Source organism: Excalfactoria chinensis, chromosome 12 (genome assembly GCF_039878825.1).
Source record: "Excalfactoria chinensis isolate bCotChi1 chromosome 12, bCotChi1.hap2, whole genome shotgun sequence".
Classification (NCBI taxonomy): domain Eukaryota; kingdom Metazoa; phylum Chordata; class Aves; order Galliformes; family Phasianidae; genus Excalfactoria; species Excalfactoria chinensis.
The window spans coordinates 197604-219173 of NC_092836.1; the positions used below are offsets into that span (position 1 = coordinate 197604).

Genomic DNA, 21570 nt, shown 5'->3' on the forward strand with positions numbered 1-21570 from the left:
TACTGGCTCCCTGCTGCCTTTCTGCTCCCGGGTTTTAAGTAGAGTGTTGGATTCCAGTTCCCTTCACCCCGCTTTCTATTAAGTACAACGAAATTGGGCCATTCTGAATGGTAAACACACCTATTCTTATAGCGAGGATACTGCCTTCATTTTTTGCTGATGCTATTGGAGGCTCTGCGACTTCGAGCTTTGAGTTTCATGTCACAGAAATAAGGCTAAAAGGTTTCGGTTATGTAAGCTCCGTGCCTGCAACAGAAACATCCCCGACAGTACGACAGTAGGTAGCTGGCACTGAGAGGTGCCGGGCGGCTCGGGGGCGGCGCGCGCTCCGAGATGGACACCCTTCCGTCTGATGGCGCAGATCGTCCTCTAACTGCGAAACGCGCCGGGCTCCTGGGCACCTGCCCGGCTCCTGGGCACCTGCCCGGCTCCTGGGCACCTGCCCGGCTCCTGGGCACCTGCCCGGCTCCTGGGCACCTGCCCGGCTCCTGGGCACCTGCCCGGCTCCTGGGCACCTGCCCGGCTCCTGGGCACCTGCCCGGCCGGCTGCAGAGCGGCTGTTCCTGCTGAGCGCATCGAGAGCGACAGCAGCGAAAGCAGCCGCGGCCCAACCAACCGCGCACGCGTCGGCGCCGCCGCTCTGCCCGGCCGCGTCCTTCCGCACAGGCGCGGAGCGGGGCGGCGCTTCGCCGCACTTCCGGCGGGCGGGGCGAGCGGCGCGGGGCCTGCCGCCATGCCCATGAAGGGTCGGTTCCCCGTGCGGCGGACGCTGCAGTACCTCAGTCAGGGCGACGTCGTGTTCAAGAGCTCCGTGAAGGTCATGACCGTGAACTACAACACGGCGGGGGAGCAGAGCGAGGGGGCGAGGTGAGTGCGGGGCGGGCACCGGGGGTCCCTCCTCGGAGCGTCGCCGCCCATCTCGTACCGTGCTGTTCTTTCTCTCCCTCCTAGAAAGTTTGTGTTTTTCAACATCCCCCAGATCCAGTACAAAAACCCCTGGGTGCAGATCATGCTCTTCAGGAACATGACGCCTTCGCCCTTCCTCCGTTTCTACCTCGGTAGGTGCCGCGGCGCGGCTGAGCGGAGCGGGCGGTGCCGTTCTGCCCCCTGCGCCAGATCGGCCTCGCTGGGCAGGGGAAAGGCGCCGTTATGTGAGCGCCGTTACCTGCTGGCTGCGGCTCCTGGCGGCTTCGCCTTCCCTGCTGCAAACCGCACCAGCTGCAGCAGAGCAGGAGCTGTTCTGTCTTTCTTGGAAGCTTTTTGCAGCTCCTGTGAAGGTATGCACTGCTACACTGCTGTGAAAATTCTTTAACAGATAGCGGAGAACAAGTTTTGGTTGATGTGGAAGATAAAACCAACAAGGAGATAACGGAACACATTAAAAAAATTCTGGGCAAAAGCAAGTAAGTACTTCTTAATACAAACCAACATTCATTGCCTCTGGCTTACATCTCACTGCAGCCCCTAGAAACTTCTAGGGTGCACAGAAAAAAATTCATCAGAACTGGCATTAGCCACGGAAGTCCAGCCTTCTGGTTAATTGTAGCCTGGGAAGAGATGGGAAAGGTCACTTGGGCTTCTACAGGTAACAAACAGGTCTCTCTTTTCTTCTAGAGAAACACTGGAGAAAGAGGAAAGAGAGAGAGAAAAATTGTCACATCCTGCAACTTTTGGGCCCAAGAAGAATCATCTGAGAAAGTGCATGTGTGAAATTGAAGGCCAGGTTCCTTGCCCTGCCTTCGTGCCACTGCCCAAAGAGATGAGAGGAAAATATAAAGCTTCTCTGAAAAACAAATCATCTGCCTGACATCTCAGGTCATACAGCTGTTTCCTCAGGGCTGGATGATCACGGTGGTTCTCCAGAGATGAGCATTAACACGTCCTGGAAGTGGGAGCAAGTTCATGTGATACTGACATCCCTGTCTCATCCTTAATGCCACAACTAGAATAATTACTGTGAAAAATGTTATCAAATAAATATGAGTTAAAGAAGCTTTCATTGTGCCAGTCTGCAATCAAAGCTGTGTGAAAGCAACAGAAAAAGGCATGACCAGGACCCTATTCCTGCTCATGCCTGCAGGTGTAAGGTCATAGCAAAAACAGGATGGCTGATGTTGTAAGGGACCTCTGGAGGTCATCTTGCCCAGGACTGTTCCAATTGCTTCTGAAGATCTGAGAGAGCACCAGCACAGCCTCTTGGGCAGCCTGTGCCAGAGCTCACTCACCCTCACAGTTGTTGTTTTTAAATGGTACCCAGAGGGATCCTTCTGTTCTAGTTTGTGCCCTTTTCTTCTTGCCCTGGCACACCAGACACCACTGAAAAGCTCAGTACCATCATCCTTGTACTTGAGGTATTGATAAACACTGCTAAGATTCTTCCTGCCCCAGCCTTTCAGCTAGATTGAACAGTTTCAACTCTCAGGCTTTCCTTGTAAAAGAAATATTCCCATCTCTTAATTATCCAGATGGCCTTTGGACTTCCACCAGTAAGTCCATAGCTCTCTTGTACTGAGCCCAGAACTGGACACGGGACTTCAGCTGTGGGGTAGCAGTACTCCCTGGTGCTGAGTGGAGTTACAGGATCAAGTCCCTCAGGCTGCTGGCTGTGGTTCACCAGGTGTAGTCCTTAAGATCGTATTTACTTTGGAGTAGAGAGACTAGGCAAAGAATCTCTTTTAAAGCCGCACAGCATGCCCCAGGCACATTTTAATTGCTCCTACTGTTTTCCAGCTTGTACTATTCTGAAGGAAGACAAACAATAACGTACCCCTGCCCAAAACTTAAATGCTGAATTTTCTTGCTTAACTGAATTGGTTATCACTTAGTCTCATTTATTAAGAAAATCCACAGCTTTGAGAAGCATTGATAAGAATATGAACAGAGGAGAACATGCAAGTTGATGTTTCAAATCCATGCCTTAAAATAATCTTTATTATCCTTAAGAAAAAAAATAAATAACTTTTAAAACTGCACAAATAAAAACCCAACCCATACAAAGGAGAACTGGATCTGAAGAACTGCCAGCTAATTCTAGCCAGCAAGTCTGTTGTGCTAGAGTCCAGTACTGCTGTACATCTACTTCTGATGCTACTAGCCCCTGCCCTGCCCACACAGTTTTAGATCATAGCAGTTTCTGCTTCGAGTATACTGTAACAGTATATAAATACACAACAGTACTACACTGCTTTTAATTATTTAATTGCATTAAATCAGGCTTCTATGTGCAAATTGCTGTAGAAATAATCATCAGCATTTCTGAGCTAATGGTTGAATACAACATTTCACACCCGTTTTTAAGGAATGCTTGAATTATCAAGGGCCAGTACAGCACAAAATAGATGTTATTTTATCCCAAGTTTCTATACAGAGTACTGCATGCAATTTTACCATCTCAGTGCTAGTTACTTACTAGTTATATAGCTGTCTTCATTTTGTTGTGCCTTGGGAGCCTCACAGCAGTCCAAATACCAGCACATGGTCTTCACATTGGAGAGAACTTCAGTATCAGAGGGCTGATCTACCACAGTTAATGCTGTCAACGATCGTGAGGCATGCTACTTGTACAAGTACACTGTCACATGTACAGAAGAATACTTTATTAGTGTAATTAGACTGAATGTACAAATAGTGCAAGATGGTTACAACAAGGAAAACACACTTTTTAAATGCAAGTGCTGAAGCCACTGAAATATTCTTTTCATCTCAATACCACAAGCAACTTTGGGTTATAATACGAGGAACACTCCTCTTGACCAGCCAACTAGTCTGTCTTGAAAAACTGACTTGGACTATTCACTTTAAAGTGAAAAATTCTTGGGATAAACTTCAGCTATAAGTCATTTCTGCTGCCTTTGTACACCTACTGCCACAGCACAGAGCTATATTTAGTTTACGGACTTTCAGAATTCTGCTGCAGATGCTTGGCTCACTTCACAGTAATGCTTGGAGATACAGCCAACATTAACAAAATGTACTGCTATAAAAAACTGAAGGTCTTGAGAAAACCCATTCTGTGCACCTTTCAACTTCAGGCTACAGTGAGAAGTACAGCTGTCCTCAAGTTGCTGCACTGAGTTATTCTGATCAGTTAGTAGTCTTACTGCGGGTACATTTGTTGGTTTTGTTTGCCTTAAACAGAAGTACAGCCCTCCAGCGTATTTGAAAGAAACCTACAGCTCCTACTGTTTAGGTAGCGTGATTATTTGTGTTTCTGAAATACTAAGTAGTGCCCCAGTTACAGCTACGCTATTCATGTGTTATTGGAGACATAGTTAAGAGATGTCTCACTCCACAAAACTCTACTTCTCAGTAAGCCCACTACTATTAGTGCAAGAGTATGATCTGCCCAATATTCTCCTTTTCAGGTTTAATTAGATACACCTTTCTAACTAACTCCTCCCAACCACCTTTTCAAACACCCATGTCTGAAGATGGACCTCTGCCTCTCAAAGGGCGGGAATGTGGGGAAAGCAGCAAAACACATGCTAAATTAACACTGAACTAACTTTTACAATACCAATTTCCAGAAGCCCTGCTGCACCACAGGAAATGGCCTTTACCCAGTCACTGCCATGGGTGGAGGCCCACACCAAGACTCCTATCTGGACCTGCTTACTGAAGACTCGCATGCCTGGTTCTTTTAACTTCTGATGAGAATCAAATATAAAACAGGAACTTACATTTGGCACAATCACAGCCCAGCTTTCACAGAATTCCAGTTTAGTGGCACTTCAGCTCTCCAGTGTAAACAGGATTTCTGTTCTTTAAATGCTACAATAAGGATTCAAGTCTCAGATAAGACAAATATGATCATTGTGCAACCCAGAGAGTATAAAGGAATGTGCATGTTCCAGAATATAATCAGGAATTTCAAGGTCACCCTTAATACTATAGTTTGAAGTATGCTAGCCTGATGTTCTGGAAATGAGCATCTACATATTCATTCCTACACACGTAGCTTTGAAGCCAACGGGGCTCTCTGTTACACCGCAATCTGTGCCTAAAGTGACTGGGAAACTAAAAGTAACAAGGTGGCACCTCAGTTAGGAATTCTTATAAGCACACTTTAAATGCTACTCATATTAAAATCAGTGAAGTCTCTACTAGTTTTTAAATCCATTTCATGTACTATTGCACAAAACTGACCTATGGCCTGTATATCCTGCATCTCAAAGAATCATAGCAGCCTTTCAACAGCACTATCTTGTAACTCTCTTAGGACAGTTACACTGGCCTGTACCTTACACTGTGCCATTATCAGAAGATGCAGAAATTTTAGAAATGCTTTTGCCTCTTCGGTCAAAGCTCCACTTGAAAAGCCAGTAACTCAGCTGCTGTAACAACACAGTGCAGACAAGGAGGAAAGATGACAAACCAACCCTAAAACAATTTCAAAGTGACAGTTCCCTATTACTGCTTAACCCTTTTTACCAAAATAAACTCACAGTAAGACTAATTAGCAGTAACAACTTAAGGTAAGTTTTCTTAGTATACATGTTGAAGACTAGCAGCATTCCTCTTCTTTCTTCAAGGCTGAGTAGTGTTGGGAATATATAAATGAAAGCATATAAAATATAACATTCTCCCAATTCCTTCTTGTAATCTGTACTGCTGTTTATAACTGCTCCATCTTCCCATCTCTTAGCAGTAGACTTGAGGTAACTCTTACAAGGTGTGATTGCTACTTCAACAGTTGGATTTCTCCTTTTGTTTTGCTAACGTGTACTTCAGTTCTTTCAAGTTCTCTGTCAGTAGTTCCACCTCATCCATTCGTCCGTTATGCTTGGCATCAAATATGTAGGCTTTGATATTATCTATCTGTTGGAGAAGCAGTTCCTCCTCTATAGCCTCCTCTCTTAAGATCTCAGTGACATCTTCCACCTCAAAGGGATTGGTAGAAAATCCTTCTTCAAATGGATTTCCAGAATTGCAATTGTTCCCAGACTTTTGAAATGGATTTTCATCCTCTTCAAAGGGATTTGAAGTACTGACAGATGCTCCACTAGCCTGTTCACCTTCCTCCTCATTTTCAAATGGATTATACTCTTTTCTATCACTTTGCAGAGCTGTGTTAGTGAAAGCAACTGGTTGAGACACATCTTCGGCAAATGGGTTAGTGGGATCTTCCTCTGACAGAGGGGTATCTGCTTCATCTTCAAAGGGGTTTAGACAGGTTGCCTGATTTTGGTCTTTGCCACACTGTGGAGTCTGGTGTCTGACTGGAACAATTAAGTACTCTTTGGCTGGAATCTGCTGAACAGCAGTAGTTTCAGAACTTCGGTTCCCTTTCACTTGAGTAATATCTAAATCCAATCCATATGCTAACAACTTCTGATTCTCTTTTGCAGCTTCATACTGATGCTGCTTGTCTTCTCTGAAATCTAAGGAGCCTGTCATTGAATGCTGAGACATGAATTTGTGATGTTCTCTTTCCCACTCTTTTTCACAAAGGAACTGAAGTTCTTCCCTCTGCTTCTCTTCCTCTTCTGCCTGTTTTTTAGAAAGCTCAATAGCTTTCAGAGTTTGCTGTTGATCATATTCATCCTGAAGTTGCCTCAGGTTTTCTTGCAACATACGGACCTCATCCAGCCGATTAGCTGCCTTTGCTTGCTTAATGAAGGATGTGATGTTGTCAATCTGCTGAAGAAGTGGGTCTGCTACCTCACTCTGTCGAGATACGCTAGATGTAGGTAGCCAGCCTTCAGATTTCCTGACTGTTCCTTTTTTAAGGAGAGTTGCATCACCATTAACTGCACCTGCAGATCTGCAAGTCAAGTCTTTCTGCTTCTCCTCTTGTTTTCTGTGTGTTTCAAGAGCTGCCTAAAACAAAAATATAAGGAGAGAACATGAGCTTGAAAAATTCCATTTTTAACTTTTGCATTTACAAAAAAAAACCAAAAAAACGTTGTCTACCTTAGATACTGCTGTCACAAACATCAATTCAATCTCTAGTTACTCTGAAAAAACTGTTCATTTTTGTAATAATACCGATTATTTGTGAAGACATTTAATGAAACCTATTCATGTCTGCTTGTACAAACTTGAGAGCAAAAGATACCTAAATCCAGCTGTCCAAAGAGATGTCTCAAGCAGATTGGGCAGCAACCATACCACATCCACCTACAGCAGATACTTCTATAACAGGGCATCAGAGTAAATATCAATTATATTATTAGCCTTTGGAATGTAATTATTTATATTTCCTAGTTTCTACTTCAACATGAAACTGGTTTATCTCTGTGTTAGTGATGTCCTGCCTCCCAAGAAAACCCTCTCTTGAAGCTGCATCCATCTTCATTTATTTTATTTTTTTTAAACCACCTGAAGAAGTCTTCAAATTCTACTTGTACAAATGACTTAGTTTAACAGGCACAGAAACACCCACAAACAAGCCATTGCTGCTTTCTGGATGCGTCCAGCTTTCAGTACACATCTCTCTGTTCTGGGAAGAACTACAATGACTGTTACACCAGTCCCTGAACACAACCATGGGATGATCTGCAGCAAAAATGAAAAAAGAATAAAGAACTCCAGTCTCACAGGTAGCTACTAACACATCCAGATAAACTATGAATAGTAAATAATTGTGTGTCTGTTTCAGTCCCTGAAGGAGGCCCTCATACAAATGCAGATCTTAACCAGTCTTACCATATGCAGTCTTCTCTTCCTCAGTTCTTCATACTGACTTTTGGTTGGCAGGGACATGAGGCCAAACAGTTTTTCCTGCCAAATATTGAAATAATTACAGTGAATGCTTGCAGGCATCCAGACAAGTTTTCTCAAACTTGTCAACTCAAAGGAAACACCAACAAATGCTCCACAGACAAATATCAGGTATGCCTCCATTGCAGACACTGCTCCACACTGGAACACATCATGGCTGCTGTAACTGTACTGCTGGGTAGGCTGGGCCTCTGCCACAGACAAAGCCAAGACTTACAGACGCTGCTCCGACTGTGCTATCCATATTCAGTGACTTCAGAACATCTACAGAAGTAAACCTTCTGTCAAAAGAAGTTTTAAGCGACACATATGGGCAACAAAGAACAGAACACTACATAAAATTTAGCTCATAATTATATGCTCTATTTACCTGAACAAAAAGAGTAGCTGAGTATCTTATCATTCTCTGAAGCTGTAGTGCTTTTGGATGAGGTTGGGGCTCTTCGTTCAAGCCTAGACTCACAATCTTCTTACTGAATAAAAGCACACATAAGCTCATCCATTCAACCACAAGGGCCAAGGAAAATACAACAGAAAGAGAGGAAGACAATACCAAATGAACATTCTCATGTGTTCTTTTAGGTAAGCCACTCTAAATATTACAAGCAGTAATACTTCATTTAAAAAAAAAAAAAAAAAGAAAAAAGAAAAAAAAATAACCTATGCCTCTACTTGTTTCCTCCGTGCATAGTTAGAAAAGGAAATAGAGATTGATGGTGCACAGGAACACCATCTATTTTTCAGCGTGCTCTTTACAATGGAGCAGGCAAGCTGACTGTGTGAATAAGCATAAGCCCCAATAGTTGTGGATAAGGAGAGCTAGTACAAGCTGTAATGGAAGAAGGGAAAAACATAATGCAATTTATGCATATAGCAAGAGAGAGCACACACACTTCCTTTACCTGAGGGCATCTATAAGTTCGTACGCTTTTTGAATCTCCACCCTCAAGTCATTAGCATGTTCAAGACTGTAGGTCGTCTCCCCAGCACTACAAAATAAATACAACTTTAGTGTAAGTCACGCTTTCAGTGAATGATACATACAGCACTAAAAGCTATCCCAAGAAGACATCAACAAATATAAGGATAAATCATCCATTAGAATGCTTTTATTTCAAGATCACTGTATACAGAAACCATTTCTTGCTGACAGAAGTAGAAAATATCAACCTGTAAACATGGATATTTACAATTACAGGAAAAATTAATTTTAGCATAAGAAGAATCCCACTCTATCAGTAATACTTAAAATATACATAACCAATGCAGCTATTCAGCATTTTTTACAGGTGGAGAAAAATCCTCACTGATCAAATAAGCAACTATGCCATTAAAGTAAGTTTTGTACTTATGTCTGTCATAAAGCAGAAGTCTACAAGCCCGTGTGGACATAATGTTTAAGATTCTAGCAACTGAGTCCATGTGGAGACACAAAATTAGTTTTTTATATGGATGTTTCTTCACCATTTTTAAGCTTGCCCTTCTTTTTGTACCTGAAATACACAAAGGCATCATCCTGCTCTCAAAAGCAACCTCCCAAGACTCCATATGAGTCAGCAGCAGCACTCATAGTGTCATTTCCTAACTCTATCTCCAAAGCTACAGAACCTGTAAGATCCTCTATAGGCCTGCCCAGTCACCAACCACGTTAGTATTTGATTACGTGCCTCTGTAAGAATCAAAACAGTGACAAAGTTATTTCTGCAGTTAGACTGACTAAGTGAAATCTGAATAAAGGAAGGAACCTCTCTATTATTTCAAGAGAAAAATTCAGGAAGTAGGGAAAATAAAACCACTTGCATTTTTTTGCAAGGCTGCAAAGAAACGCTGTTACAGTTCACAAGGAGATCAAACATTGCAAGATGGGAAGGAATGAAAGTGAGTCAGCACAGCAACCACCAATATATGCATTTGTACTTATTCTGAAGTTTTCAAGATATTACAAAAAACGTATTTCAAGTAGTAAAAATTCAAATAAGAATTCACGGTAGCCTAATTTACATCTCCCTTGGGAGAATTTCTTCATATCTGTGTGCTGTACAGCTTCCTTCTTTGCCTCTGCGAATTCCTTGAAATTTATCAATTTCAGCAGTACCGCAAATGCCAGATGTAACTATTTTTTTAAATAGCCAAGTAACGTACTGCTTCTCCTTCCAGCCTTCACCACTCCACAGCGTTTCATATACTGAAAACATGGTGCAGGCTCATATCACATTTAACCCATATGACAAGTCTTTTAGCAGGTCACTGCAACACCTACATTAAGGCTTTTATATAATTACATTAAGTAATACAAGTCTATAATATAAAATTCTGAGCACACAAATCAAAAGCTATTTACGACTGGTAAAACTCTAAAATTTCTTTAGTTCTACAAATAAAAGTATAATCCTAGCACTTTTTAAGTACAGATTTGTGGCAAGAAAATATTAATTCACGCATCCAATTCATGCACCAAAACGTTGTGGTTAATACTAAGTCATAAGGTAAGTTATCCCAGGGATGACACTCATCAGATTTAAGAATTGCTTTAGTAATCTAGTTTGTGAATTAACTTGAGCTCTGGATAGTTATTTATCTAGAATCATAGAATCATAGAATTACCCAGGTTGGAAAAGACCTTGAAGATCATCAAGTCCAACCACAGCCCAACCAGTACCCCATCTCTAAAAAAAAAAAAAAAAAAAAAAAAAAAAAACTCTGCTAAATCATATCCCTGAGCACCACATCCAAACGGCTCTTGAACACATTCAGGGATTATCTAGATTAAAATAAAGAAAAACCTAACACTTTTTTCATGACTCACCAATACCCATAGCCTTACGGCACCAATTCCTTACCTACTTTGCAGACCTACAGGGGAAGAAATATACATACATTCATAAACAAAATCAGTAAGTGGAACTTACTTCAGAGATTCTGCCATCCTTACATATTCAGGTGCCTTCTGGTCAACCTTCTCCATGCAGAGTCGGAGTTTCTTATTTAACAATGCACATCAAAGCAGAACTTGTATTAGAAAACTAGTAGAAGCACCTACTGACATAAACCTTTCAATGTGACTATGCACATTCAAAGCTAATAGCTATGAAAGCCATCTAACTGCTCAGGATCACAAGGAGGTCCCCCAGCTATCCTGAGAACACAGATCAACAACAGAGAAAGAATCTCTATGACCCTGCAAGGTAAACTTTGAGTTCAGAAACTATTTTGATGGGCAACTTCTAGTCATACTCTCTTCACAGAAAAGCACCAACAGAAATCCCCATTATTATTAAACCTGGGGCTGGGAGAGTATTCAGGAAGATACCCAACGAATGTCAGTATGTGCTATTAAAGCGTATTTGAACAAAGAATTCTAACCACACACTGTTTTTCAATTTAGATGGCTGCCACCAGTGCAGGAACAAACAGTTCTTACAACTTAGTTCTATAGTTCTAGCAGAGCCCACCAACAATAGCACAAGCACATCACTGGTTTAAAAAGAACTGTTCTGACAAATCCCAGTTGACATTATGCACAATTTTTAGGGGACATTTCAAAATCATTAGTTCCAGATGAGAACAAAATTGTACATTAAAATAAGGTGTTAAGCTACCATGGGATCTAAATAACATACGGCCTCTGAATGTTTACTTTCAGATTCATCTTTGTATTTATCTTTCGTATTTATCTTTTTATTAGAATATTAAGCCATAAAGAACTTGGACATGAGAACAAGCAAGGAAGTTGATTTACCTCATAGAGTTTCACAATCTCTGGAGTGTATTCTTTCTCATCAATCTGTTGTTCTCTTTTCAGCAGAGTATCTTTGCAGTGCTGACAACAACGGATTTGGTCATCATCCTTCTCGTCCAGAACTGAGCTCACACTGCTTATACTGCTAATGCTGCCTCGTCGAGAGCCATGTACGCTATTGGGTGAGGCGTTTGGGCTAGTATGAGAACTCAAGTCCGCTTTACTGGCACTGGTGAGTTTGCCTAAAAATTATGCATGGGTAATTTTACAGTGTGTCAGGAGAAACCAACAGATTTCACCAACAAAAATAATGTGTTTTAACAAAAGCTAGCATTACCCAAAATACTAAAAGAACAGCTTGAAACAGTCTGCTGAAAGACATGCAAGGAACGCATAACAACCAAAACTACAAATCCGAATTTGGGTCTTCACTGCAAGATCCTGCTTCACTCTACAAGCAGCGAGAGAACATACTACTGGGAACCACTTACTTTGTTTATGCCTAGCAGCATTCTCACACTGGATCTTGCGGTTACAAAAATAGCATATGGAAAAGTGTATATGTTAATACTGTTCTTAATTTGTGCTAGAACTCTCTGCAGAGCTCAGTTAACATCATTTATTTCCACAGAAAAATAGTCTCCTCTCCAACGCACTAGATAAAGAAAGTAAAGCTGGAAGGGCTTCTTAAAGGCTTGTGGATTCAGTCTCTTGGTATCAGCATTCGGACAGCCATGGGCAAGACTCAACATTTAAAACTAGTATGGATATTTCAATGATCTTGGCAGTTATGACTCCAAAAAATAATACTTTCATACTTACAATACTCAGAATTTTGGAATACACTACTTATAGTATTAGTCTGTACTAGTATACTTCAATGTTTTGTTGAAGCTAATCTAAAATTTCTGAAGCTAAAGAAGGAACACAGATAAAGAATAGAGAAAGCATTCTTATTCTGTTTTATATACAAGCGCCTGCATGGAACTGATCGACACATTCAAGAAGTTTTCCATTTCCATTTGTATACGCAGAATATATTAAGCTTGCTTTCTTGCTGCAAAAACCAGGATGCATTCAGCACTCTGAGTGAGATAATGACAGGAAGAATTAACACCACCCACCACACTTACTTGCCAAGGGAAGACTGATAAGTTCCATGCACTTCTTGCACATAATGGAGCCACAAAGCCGGCAGTGGTGACGCCTGTTTCGCATGCTGAACTTATTGCCACAGTCTGGGCAGAATGGAACGTCCTGGTCATTGACCCAAGGCACAACAGACTTCTCTATAGCTACAATCAGGTGGAGGAGGAGGCAATACACATAATATAAGAGATCATTGGCTGGTAAACTACAGAGGCATATAGTCTGAAGTAAGCTCTTACCAACCTCGTATTTTAGCTGACTCGGTGTTGGCTCTGTCAAAGGATGTAAGCTAGTAAAAGATAAACAACATTCAAAAAAAACAAAAAAAAAAAAAAAAAAAAACAAAAAACAACAACCCCACAACTTTTCCTCCTCACAGAAGAAGACAAAAAACCCACAACACCTTCCCATGCCCATCATGTTGGAAAAAAAAAAAGCATGCCATTTTAAAAAGATAAATAGGAATCTGGCAATAAGATTCAGACAAGTAGTGCTAAACAATTACTGCCAAAATTACAAAAGTCAGAATATTTTGACATAATTCTTGTATCATTCAACATTATTGTGTTTGACTGAAAATGTAAGTTGGCTATCAGTGGGGGATTTTACAGAACAAATAGCTGGAACAATCATGACAAAATCATTAAGGAGTAATCCTATGAAGTAAAACATGAAGAAAGCACACAGAGCACGTGATGTAGCATCCTGTGCTTGAAAATACTGTACAGAAACAGAAATCATACCCACAGTGCACAGTACAACCAAACACACTACAGAAGGATAAAAAAGGGAGGACAGTAACATGTGAAGACTCAGTTTACTACCATTTACCAATTGCACTACTACATAAGTGGGCATTCTTTGCAATAAAATAGTACTTTATACTTAAGAAACATTTAAATGGCTAGAATATTAAGTAGTAGCAAAATTACCTTTTCTAACCTGATTAACAATTTATTGACTTCAACTACATAGTGATCAATCCTGGCTGCTCGGTATTTCTTGAAACTGGAAAGATGGCTTCTCATAGCACCTTAGGGAGAGAGGAGAACTCAGAGTCACCTGGGTGTTCTACATGAATTTAAACGCCTTTCAAAAGGCAGCTCTCCTTCTTTTTCACCAATTATTTTTCAAGTCCAAATGAAATTTTAAAGACATATTAGAATTCCAAGTTTTCATGGTACTGGCCTGAATAAAGCGTGCAGGCTAGCCTCCAAGCTAGCAATAAGCAGTGTTTTATGTCTACTAAAGGAAAGCAAAGAAGACTACATTAAAGAAAACATTTGCAACAGATTTTTTTTCATATTTATCTCTCAGTTATATTTGGTGTTACCAGCCTGTATGGTAGTCAAGACCTGCTTCTGTTATTTCTTTACTACATCTGGAACAAAGGCAAGATGCAAGTCCAATGATTATCTGAGGTTTATGCAATAACAGCTTCTTCCAGATTGCTATCATCCTTCTCACATTCAAGGGTCTGAACCAAGTCCTTGATCACAGCACAGATTTACAGAAACCTCATCAACAAGTATATAGAAGAACAACACAGCATCTACTTAAATATATAATTCATTCTCAATAAATCTGGATATAGGTTTTCATCTTTTTCATTAGCCAGATATTTAAAAAAATAAATAAAAAATAGTCAGAGTTACAGTCAAAATACAAAAATTATTCATTTTCTGATTAGTAGAACACAAAAGCAGATGTTGCTCTTTGACAGTAACTGTTCAAAGTCACTTCCTCGTTCTAATGAAATACACAGAAAACTCTCTGTAGCCAAATTCATAGGAATGAGAAAGCCCCTCTAGGTAACTAGATTCAACCTCTGCAGTGACAATCTCTGCATTACAGAAACCCCCACCAAATCATGTAAAAATCTGTAAGATTCAGCTTCTCCACTCTGGTTTAAAAAAAAAAAAAAAAAAAAGGCAGTTATCTACAAAGCTTGGATTCTGCCGTCCCAAAGGACTCATTTCCTCATCCGTCAGCAGCACAGGAAAACATACAGGACCCACCAGAGACAGTGCTGCCTCCTCCCCCTGAAAATAACCATAGGCAACTTCCAGTAACAGTATTTGTAAGTACAGGCTTAGTCAACATATTTGTTAACTTCTGCAATGCCTGAACCTGCAGCCAGAGTTTGGCTGCTTATTTTTTAAAGTGAAGCTACTTAATGACAGATTACCTATACCTGAAATCCAAGAAATAGCTGGAAGAGTTCAAACTAAGGGACAACTGTTAGTTTAAATGTCTGGCAAAACATCTACTTAAGAGTAACCAAGAAGCCATAGATTTAATATGGCTGTAGTAATATTAAATAGTAGTAGTGGATTATCATCTGTTTTGCAAAAAGCTAGATGACAGTAGTTGCAGAACCCTTAGTAAAGCTAGATGCACTAAATATGTACCAAAGAGAACTCAATAGTTCAAACACAATGAAATAACAACTATCCAGCTTTTGAGGCTAGTTTACATCCTGGCTCTATAGATCTTCCCTCCCCACCCCTAATCTACACTTTCCTCACTGTCCTATACAATGCGTGTAGGCTGCAGAGAAACAGTATGGAAGCCACAACTCCATTCTACAGTAAGTCACATACAATAACAATTCCACACAGTTTCAGCAATTAAACTTAAACCCAATTAAAATTAAAAGTTATCTCTACTGTGTATCACTTTCAAGCTCGCCTACCTACTTCCTGGGGCTCCCACATGTATGGATCTATGCCACCATAGCTGAATGACTCGTATCGTTCCTGAGATCCAGAATCAGTTCTGTCATCTCCTTCTCGTTTCAGTAATTTCTTTTTTGCTCTCTTGGCCTTCTGGACAAGACCTGAAAAAAGATAAACCTACATATAAAAGAGCAGTCAGTTTGCCTCTCAGTATTCACCGCATGAAACAAGAACAGTATGCTCCTTATTATTCGGAACAAATCCTTTGCCTTCACAACAGTCAATATGCTCTGTTTAGAACCAAAGCATTGTACAGAGTCACCAAAAGCAGGAAATGCTTTTTGTTATCTGTTAAAGTAGTGCTACAGTCTTAATGATAAACAGGTAGTTTTAGACACTCCATTCAGGGACATCACTATAAAAGAGTGAACTGTATTAAACCGTGGGACCCTATTTCATAGAACACTGGGACATTACATATGCACTTTCTTAATTCCTAATGATTTTCTTTGGATTCAAGGATGTTCAATTCTTTGTACTTTTGCAAAGAAGTACAAGCTAAGAGTGTCAGTGTGCTTGTGTACCTCAGTAACTTCTAAAGAATTTAAAGATCACCACATTATCTTATTCAAAAGCTAGTGAGAGGAGGGCAGTTTCCAGGAAAACTTTAAACTCCAGCATTTTTATGGTAGCAAAAGTTAAGGATGCCACTTTTTTTTTTTTTTCCCCCCCCAATATCTTCTAGAATTAATTCCCTTTTACACCTGCTGAAAATCGTGAGTTGCACGTGTAATGCTATAATGAGATGGGAAGTACAGCAACAATAGCACAGGAGCAAAGACCCAGGCCGGTACATGGCAGGAAGCTGAGGTTCCCCCATTCTCTAAGGCCTCTGACTAATGTCTGGGAACTTACCTGCATTACAGAATGAACTGGAGCGTTCTCGTGTAAAAAACGCGTCCAGAAAACAAACAAAAGCCAGCAACAACGCCCAGCACAAAGCACCGCACCCAAACAGCACGGAGGCCTACAGAACGCCCACTTACAGGCGGCGCATTCCTCGCGTCAGGAAATAAGTAACACACTTCGCCTGGGCCTACGTCCTGCATACAGAAACGGAGCCCCACGCCTCACTTGTTGCATATTTCTGTCAGCATTCCAATAATGACAGGCACCCAGAGCTCTGGCAGCACAGCAGCTTCTCTTATACGGGATTTAACACGGCAGATGGAAGAACACCGAGAAACCGCCGCGGCCCTTACTTCGGAGCTGGCCTCTGACGTCTCTGTCTTCGCCCGAGTGCTCCTCCTCGTAGTGTGCCCGCAGCTGCTGGAACGCCTGCAGGTCCTTCAGGCACAGCGGGCATAAGAATCCCTCCCGCATCTCCGCCGCGTCCCCGAACGGCGGCGCGCAGCCGGACGCCATGGCGCTGCGGACTCAGTGCTGCGGCATCGCCCGCGCCATCCCGAAAGACAGCGGTACGGCGCGTCGGGCGGGCGGAGCGGGGCGGCCTCTCCTCCGGGCGGCCCGCCTCTGCGCCCGCCCGCGCCTGCCGAGGCCACGGAGCCCACTCGAGGCACGTACCCACACCCTCGCTCCACAGAAAAGAGGGGAGAAAATGAAGCGGAGCAGGGGCTCTCGAACGAAGTGGCGGAGGGCAGGTGAGACGACCCCCAACTCAGGAGGAGCTCGGGAGCCGGACCAGGCCCAGCGCCGCGCGGAGGATGGGGCGGGGCTACACCTCGCGCTGAGGGGCGCCCGCCCGGCCCGGGCACTCCGCTATGCCCGAGGCGCGGCCGTGCTCCCCGTCACGTCACCTTAGCTCGGCTCCAGGCAGGAGCTGCCCGGCCGCGTCTCTGCCGTTCGCACCCGCTCAGTGAATCCCGAATGCCCGGGAGCGGCAGAGCCCGGCAGAGGGCGGGGCCGGAGCCGAGGTACCGATGGGCGGGAGGGGCGGGCACGAGAGGGACTCCGCGGGCCTGGCGGGGAGGCGGGACTCGGGGCCCGGTCCGGTGGAGCTCCGGTTGCGGCGGGCGGCGTTATCGGCGCAGTCCGTGAGGCGGGTATCCGCGGGGCGGAGTTCCGGCGGGCCGGGCGAGCGGGGCCGCGCGGGGCCGCTGAACTGTGTTCCGAGGCGGCCGCGGGGGCGAAGAAGGTTCAGCTGTCGAAGAAGTTAGAAAAGTTCTTTAAGGTCACCGAGTCCAACCCGGCCCGTCCCCACCGCGCCCACCGACCGCGTCCCTCGGGGCTGCATCTCCGCGTTTCTGGAACGCTCGCAGGGTGTCATCGCTCCCTGGGCAGCCCGTGCCAGCGCCTGACCGCTCCTTCGGAGAACTCATCTCTCCTGATACCGGCCCGACTCTCCTCTGGTGCCGCTGGAGGCTGTTACATGGTCGCTTTCAGCATCTTGTCGCATCACCATTGAATCTGACCCATTTTATATTTGTAATTCCACCATCCTGCCAAACCATAATGGGAAATCAAAGTCTTAAAATTGAACCGATTTAACCATAGGAGTAGTTGAATGCTGTGAACAGCCAAACTCTTTGAATTTTATGTATGTAGTTTCCTGTTGGGAGCCGTCATGCTCTCAAAACAGCTGTAGAAATAATGTGGAAGCATGATCACAATCAGGTTCCCGTTCAGCATGCAAACACAGACTTAATTTATCTTTGATTTTAAAATCTGAGATCTTATCTTGCTGTGGAAGCTGCACTGGCCAGGTACTCCCCCAGAAGTGTATTCTTTCTTTCTTTCTAGAAGGCCTGATCTATTGATTATTTATGTTTTTTTGTTTGTTTGTTTTTCATGAAGGGGCTTTGTTAACCCCCTGGTCTGAAAAGTTTTAAAATATTTTGAAATGTTTTCAGTTGCACTTTAAAACTTGAAAAATCCTCACCCTACAGACACTAGAAATAAAATCATCAATGTATGTAAAGAATGAAGGTACTTAAAAGAGGAATAAAGGAAAGAGGAATAAGGAAAACTGATTGGCTAGCTTTTCATACTGCTGTTATGTAAAAAATACACTTCTGGACTCTCCCAGACTTCTCTGGAAGGATTTTAAGCGCAGATGGAACAGACCTGCCAGGATGTGCTCAATAGTCCAGATCTGAAAAATCCTTTTCCCATAAGCATCTCACAAAGCTCCTAGGTTTCCTCATTCTCATTGCATAGGTGTGTGTGTGTGAAATTAAGTTAGTACAATGCTTGAGGACAGTGAACCTCAAGGAACTCAGGGCACTGTTTTTCCTTGTGTTCCTCTCTTTGGAGAAAGGGAGCAGGAACCAACCCATGGCTTCATGCGTTCCAGGGCTCACTTGCTGTGGGATGATCTCTCTAGGTTTTATGCAGCTGAACTGTTACCTAGAGAAATGTCTTCCTAGGGAAACGCAGCCTTTGGCTTGGTAAAGAGCTGGGTGAAGGGCTGGGCCCAGTGAGTGGCAGTAAATGGAGTTAAATCCAGCTGGTGACCAGGCATGAGTGGTGCTCCCCCAGGGATTGGTGCTGGGGCCTGTCCTGTTTAATATCTTTATTGATGACCTGGACAGTGGGATTGAGTGGAACCTCAGTAAGTTTGCAGATGAAACCAAGTTGGGAGGAAGTGTCGATCTGCCTGGGGGTAGGAGGGCCCTTCAGAGAGACTGGGACAGGCTGGACTGAGGCCAATGGGATGAAGTTCAGCAACACCAACTGCCTGGTCCTTCACCGTGGCCACAACAACCCCATGCAGCGCTACAGGCTTGGGGCAGAGTGGCTCGAAGTGGTGTGGAAGAAATGGACCTGGGGGTGTTGGCTGACACTGGCTAAACATGAGCCAGTAGTGCACCCAGGTGGCCAAGAAGGCCAATGACACCCCAGCTTGTAGAAGAAATCATGTTGTCCGCAAGAGCAGGGAGGTGATCATCCCCCTGTGCTCAGCTCTTGTGAGGCTGCACTTTAACTACTGTGTTCCATTTTGTGCCCCTCGCTACACTAAGAGCAGTGAGGCCCTGGAGTGTGTCCAGAAAGGGACAATGAAGCTGTGAGGGTTGAGGAGCAGCTGAGGGAGCTGGGATTTTTCGGTATGGAGAGGAGGAGGGGAGACCTTGCAGCTCTCTACAACACCCTGAAAGGAAGTTGTGGCGAGGTGTTGGTTGGCCTCTTCTCTCATGTAGTTAAGGTTAGGACTTGGGGGAATGGCTTCAAGTTGCACCAGGAAACATTCAGGTTGGATATTAGGAAAAAATCCCTTCTTCAAATTAGTGTTCAGGTGCCAAAATGGGCTACCCAGGGAGGTGGTTGATTCACTGTCCCTGGGAGTTGTTCAAGGAAGGTAAGAGATTTGACAGTGAGGGAGATGATCGGTGGGCATGGTTGGACTACATGATCTTGAAGGTCTTTTCCATCATTTGGTGGATGCTGTGATTCTATGATTCTGGCTCTGAGACAAACTCATGCCTTGTGCCAACTCTGGTAGAACCAACTACCTGTCTCTTAGTTGTTACCTGCTCCTTTAGTTTGGGCCTCTGCTGGGGCCAGTGGTCTGTAACACACTGAGCCAGTGAAGGAATCCTCCATATATACAGGTGCCCCTGGGAAGCTGGCAGGAGCTGAAGAGACAGAGAAGGGCAGTGAGATCTGAGCTTGGATGGGAGGAAGTATGTAGGGAAGAGTGATAGTGGAAATAAGTGAAAAAGGCAAAATTAGGTGCAGGACTTGTGATGGTGTGGCTGTAGGCATTTTGGTTTCCTTGTTCCTGTTGTTCCTGTTGTGCATGTGTGCGTTCTGTTTGTCTAATCAGAAGTATAGCTTGCTAATATGGGAGTAAGAAAGGGGCAGGAAAAGAGATGTGCAGAGTGAAAGAAACATATTTTCACTAGATGGCACAACAAGCATGTCTGAGAACAACTGAGGGCTTGCTGGGGCTCTTTGCAGAGGATTTCACAGCACACAGCACTGCTAAACTTTTTTCATTTTTTCTCCTCCTTTTTCTCCTCCTTTTTTTAATATGCTTTTCCCTATAGCTTCAGTGTCTACTCATTTTCAGTAGGACAATTTTAAAAGCTCATTAAAGTGGTAAATTACTGTCTAGTAGTTTAATGTTGAATTCAAACAGCACAGCAACAAGGGCTAACTGCAGTGAGTTGTGATGAGTAAGGTAATGTCTGGGATGTTCATTGCAAATCAAACATTTCACATAGTCTTTAGTTTGTTAATTGTGTTCTTTTGCATGTTATGCCTTTGACTAGAGATTAAATTTCACTAAATGAATTGCTTTGAATAACAGATAAAACACTGTGTTGTGTCAGTCATTCTTGAAAAGGAGAATTTCATTCAACACTTTGAAACATAAATACTATTTGCATATTTATGCATATAAATTATTTTTAGCACTTTCTGAGGAACTCGTTCCCCATTAAGTGATTGCATCTGTCTAATAGGATTTGGATCTTTATGGGAGAATAAGACACTTTTAGAGCAAGTCTCATAGGATGTCCCTTAGAGTTAAAGAAGCAATATAGAAGGTTGGCATAACAGGTGTAGTGATATGTTGAGGGGTATCCATTCCCAAAGCAAAATTTGGGTTCGTATATCCTTATGAAACTGGTAGGGAATAATCTAGGTTTGTGTTGGCATAAATGAGCTGTTGTAATACATATAATGGTGAATGTTAGGATGTGGTCTGGTGCTAACTCGGCCATTGCTACTAATGTCCAAGAGGAGAGTGAAAAGATGGAAACTGTCAGCCCTATAGCCGAAGAGCAGTCCTGTTAGAAATGCATTCCAGTTGGGTTCTCATATGTTCTGTGACTTCTTGTAATAACCTGAGTGGAATTTGGAATGTAAAATAATAGAATCTGATCACAGCACAAGAGAGGTAAGTGTAGACGAGGTGTAATTCTTTATAATGCCTGTCTGCTTTTAAAGAAATGCAGTGGAGCAATTTTGCATAAATATGGCTCACTCACACTATCTATATAGGTTATCTATTTACCCTATCTGAAAATTAATGGTGTTGAGTTCAATATAGCCTTTGAGACAGAAGCAAAGAGTAGAAAAGCAAAACCTTCTACCCAAGAATTCCCTGAATGAAACAAGCGTTCAGTCTAAATGGAAGCTATGTTTTGAAATTGGCCTAAATTCAATTTTGTTATTTAATGATTAATTGGAAAAAAAATAAAGTAAACCTTCCGTATGGGAAACTGGTAATCACAGCCTGAACCTCTGATTAATCAGCTGAGGCAAGTGTCAGGTCAGCTGTGGAAGCACAGGTGAGAGTAATTTAGCTGTGCTCCAGGA

General features: G+C 42.9%; 3 protein-coding genes across 4 annotated transcripts in view; 2 read left to right on the plus strand and 1 right to left on the minus strand.

The window, feature by feature from the left end:
- The first annotated feature begins 679 nt into the window (after positions 1-679).
- MRPS25 (mitochondrial ribosomal protein S25) lies at positions 680-2624 on the plus strand. The gene is made up of 4 exons (XM_072347850.1): positions 680-867; positions 952-1058; positions 1316-1403; positions 1615-2624. The coding sequence occupies exons 1-4, from the start codon at positions 734-736 to the stop codon at positions 1805-1807; spliced, it is 522 nt and encodes a 173-aa protein (XP_072203951.1). The 5' UTR covers positions 680-733; the 3' UTR covers positions 1808-2624.
- Positions 2625-5685: 3061 nt separating this feature from the next.
- RBSN (rabenosyn, RAB effector) lies at positions 5686-20366 on the minus strand. 2 transcript variants are annotated; one of them, XM_072347847.1, is made up of 11 exons: positions 16551-20366; positions 15306-15449; positions 13543-13643; positions 12854-12899; positions 12595-12756; positions 11462-11703; positions 10632-10702; positions 8625-8711; positions 8093-8216; positions 7648-7722; positions 5686-6819 (listed from the first exon to the last, which is right to left on the minus strand). In XM_072347847.1, exons 1-11 carry the CDS (start codon positions 16711-16713, stop codon positions 5686-5688), a joined length of 2349 nt encoding a protein of 782 aa, XP_072203948.1. In that variant the 5' UTR covers positions 16714-20366. The 2 variants fall into 2 exon arrangements, with proteins under 2 accessions (XP_072203948.1, XP_072203949.1); XM_072347848.1 differs by having other exon boundaries at positions 8093-8195; positions 16551-20365.
- Positions 16815-21570, plus strand: part of LOC140257990 (uncharacterized) — a 29597-nt gene continuing 24841 nt past the window's right edge. Inside the window, exon 1 of the mRNA XM_072347849.1 lies at positions 16815-16949. The gene's annotated coding sequence lies outside the window, so the exon portion shown is untranslated. The remainder of the gene's footprint in view (positions 16950-21570) is intronic.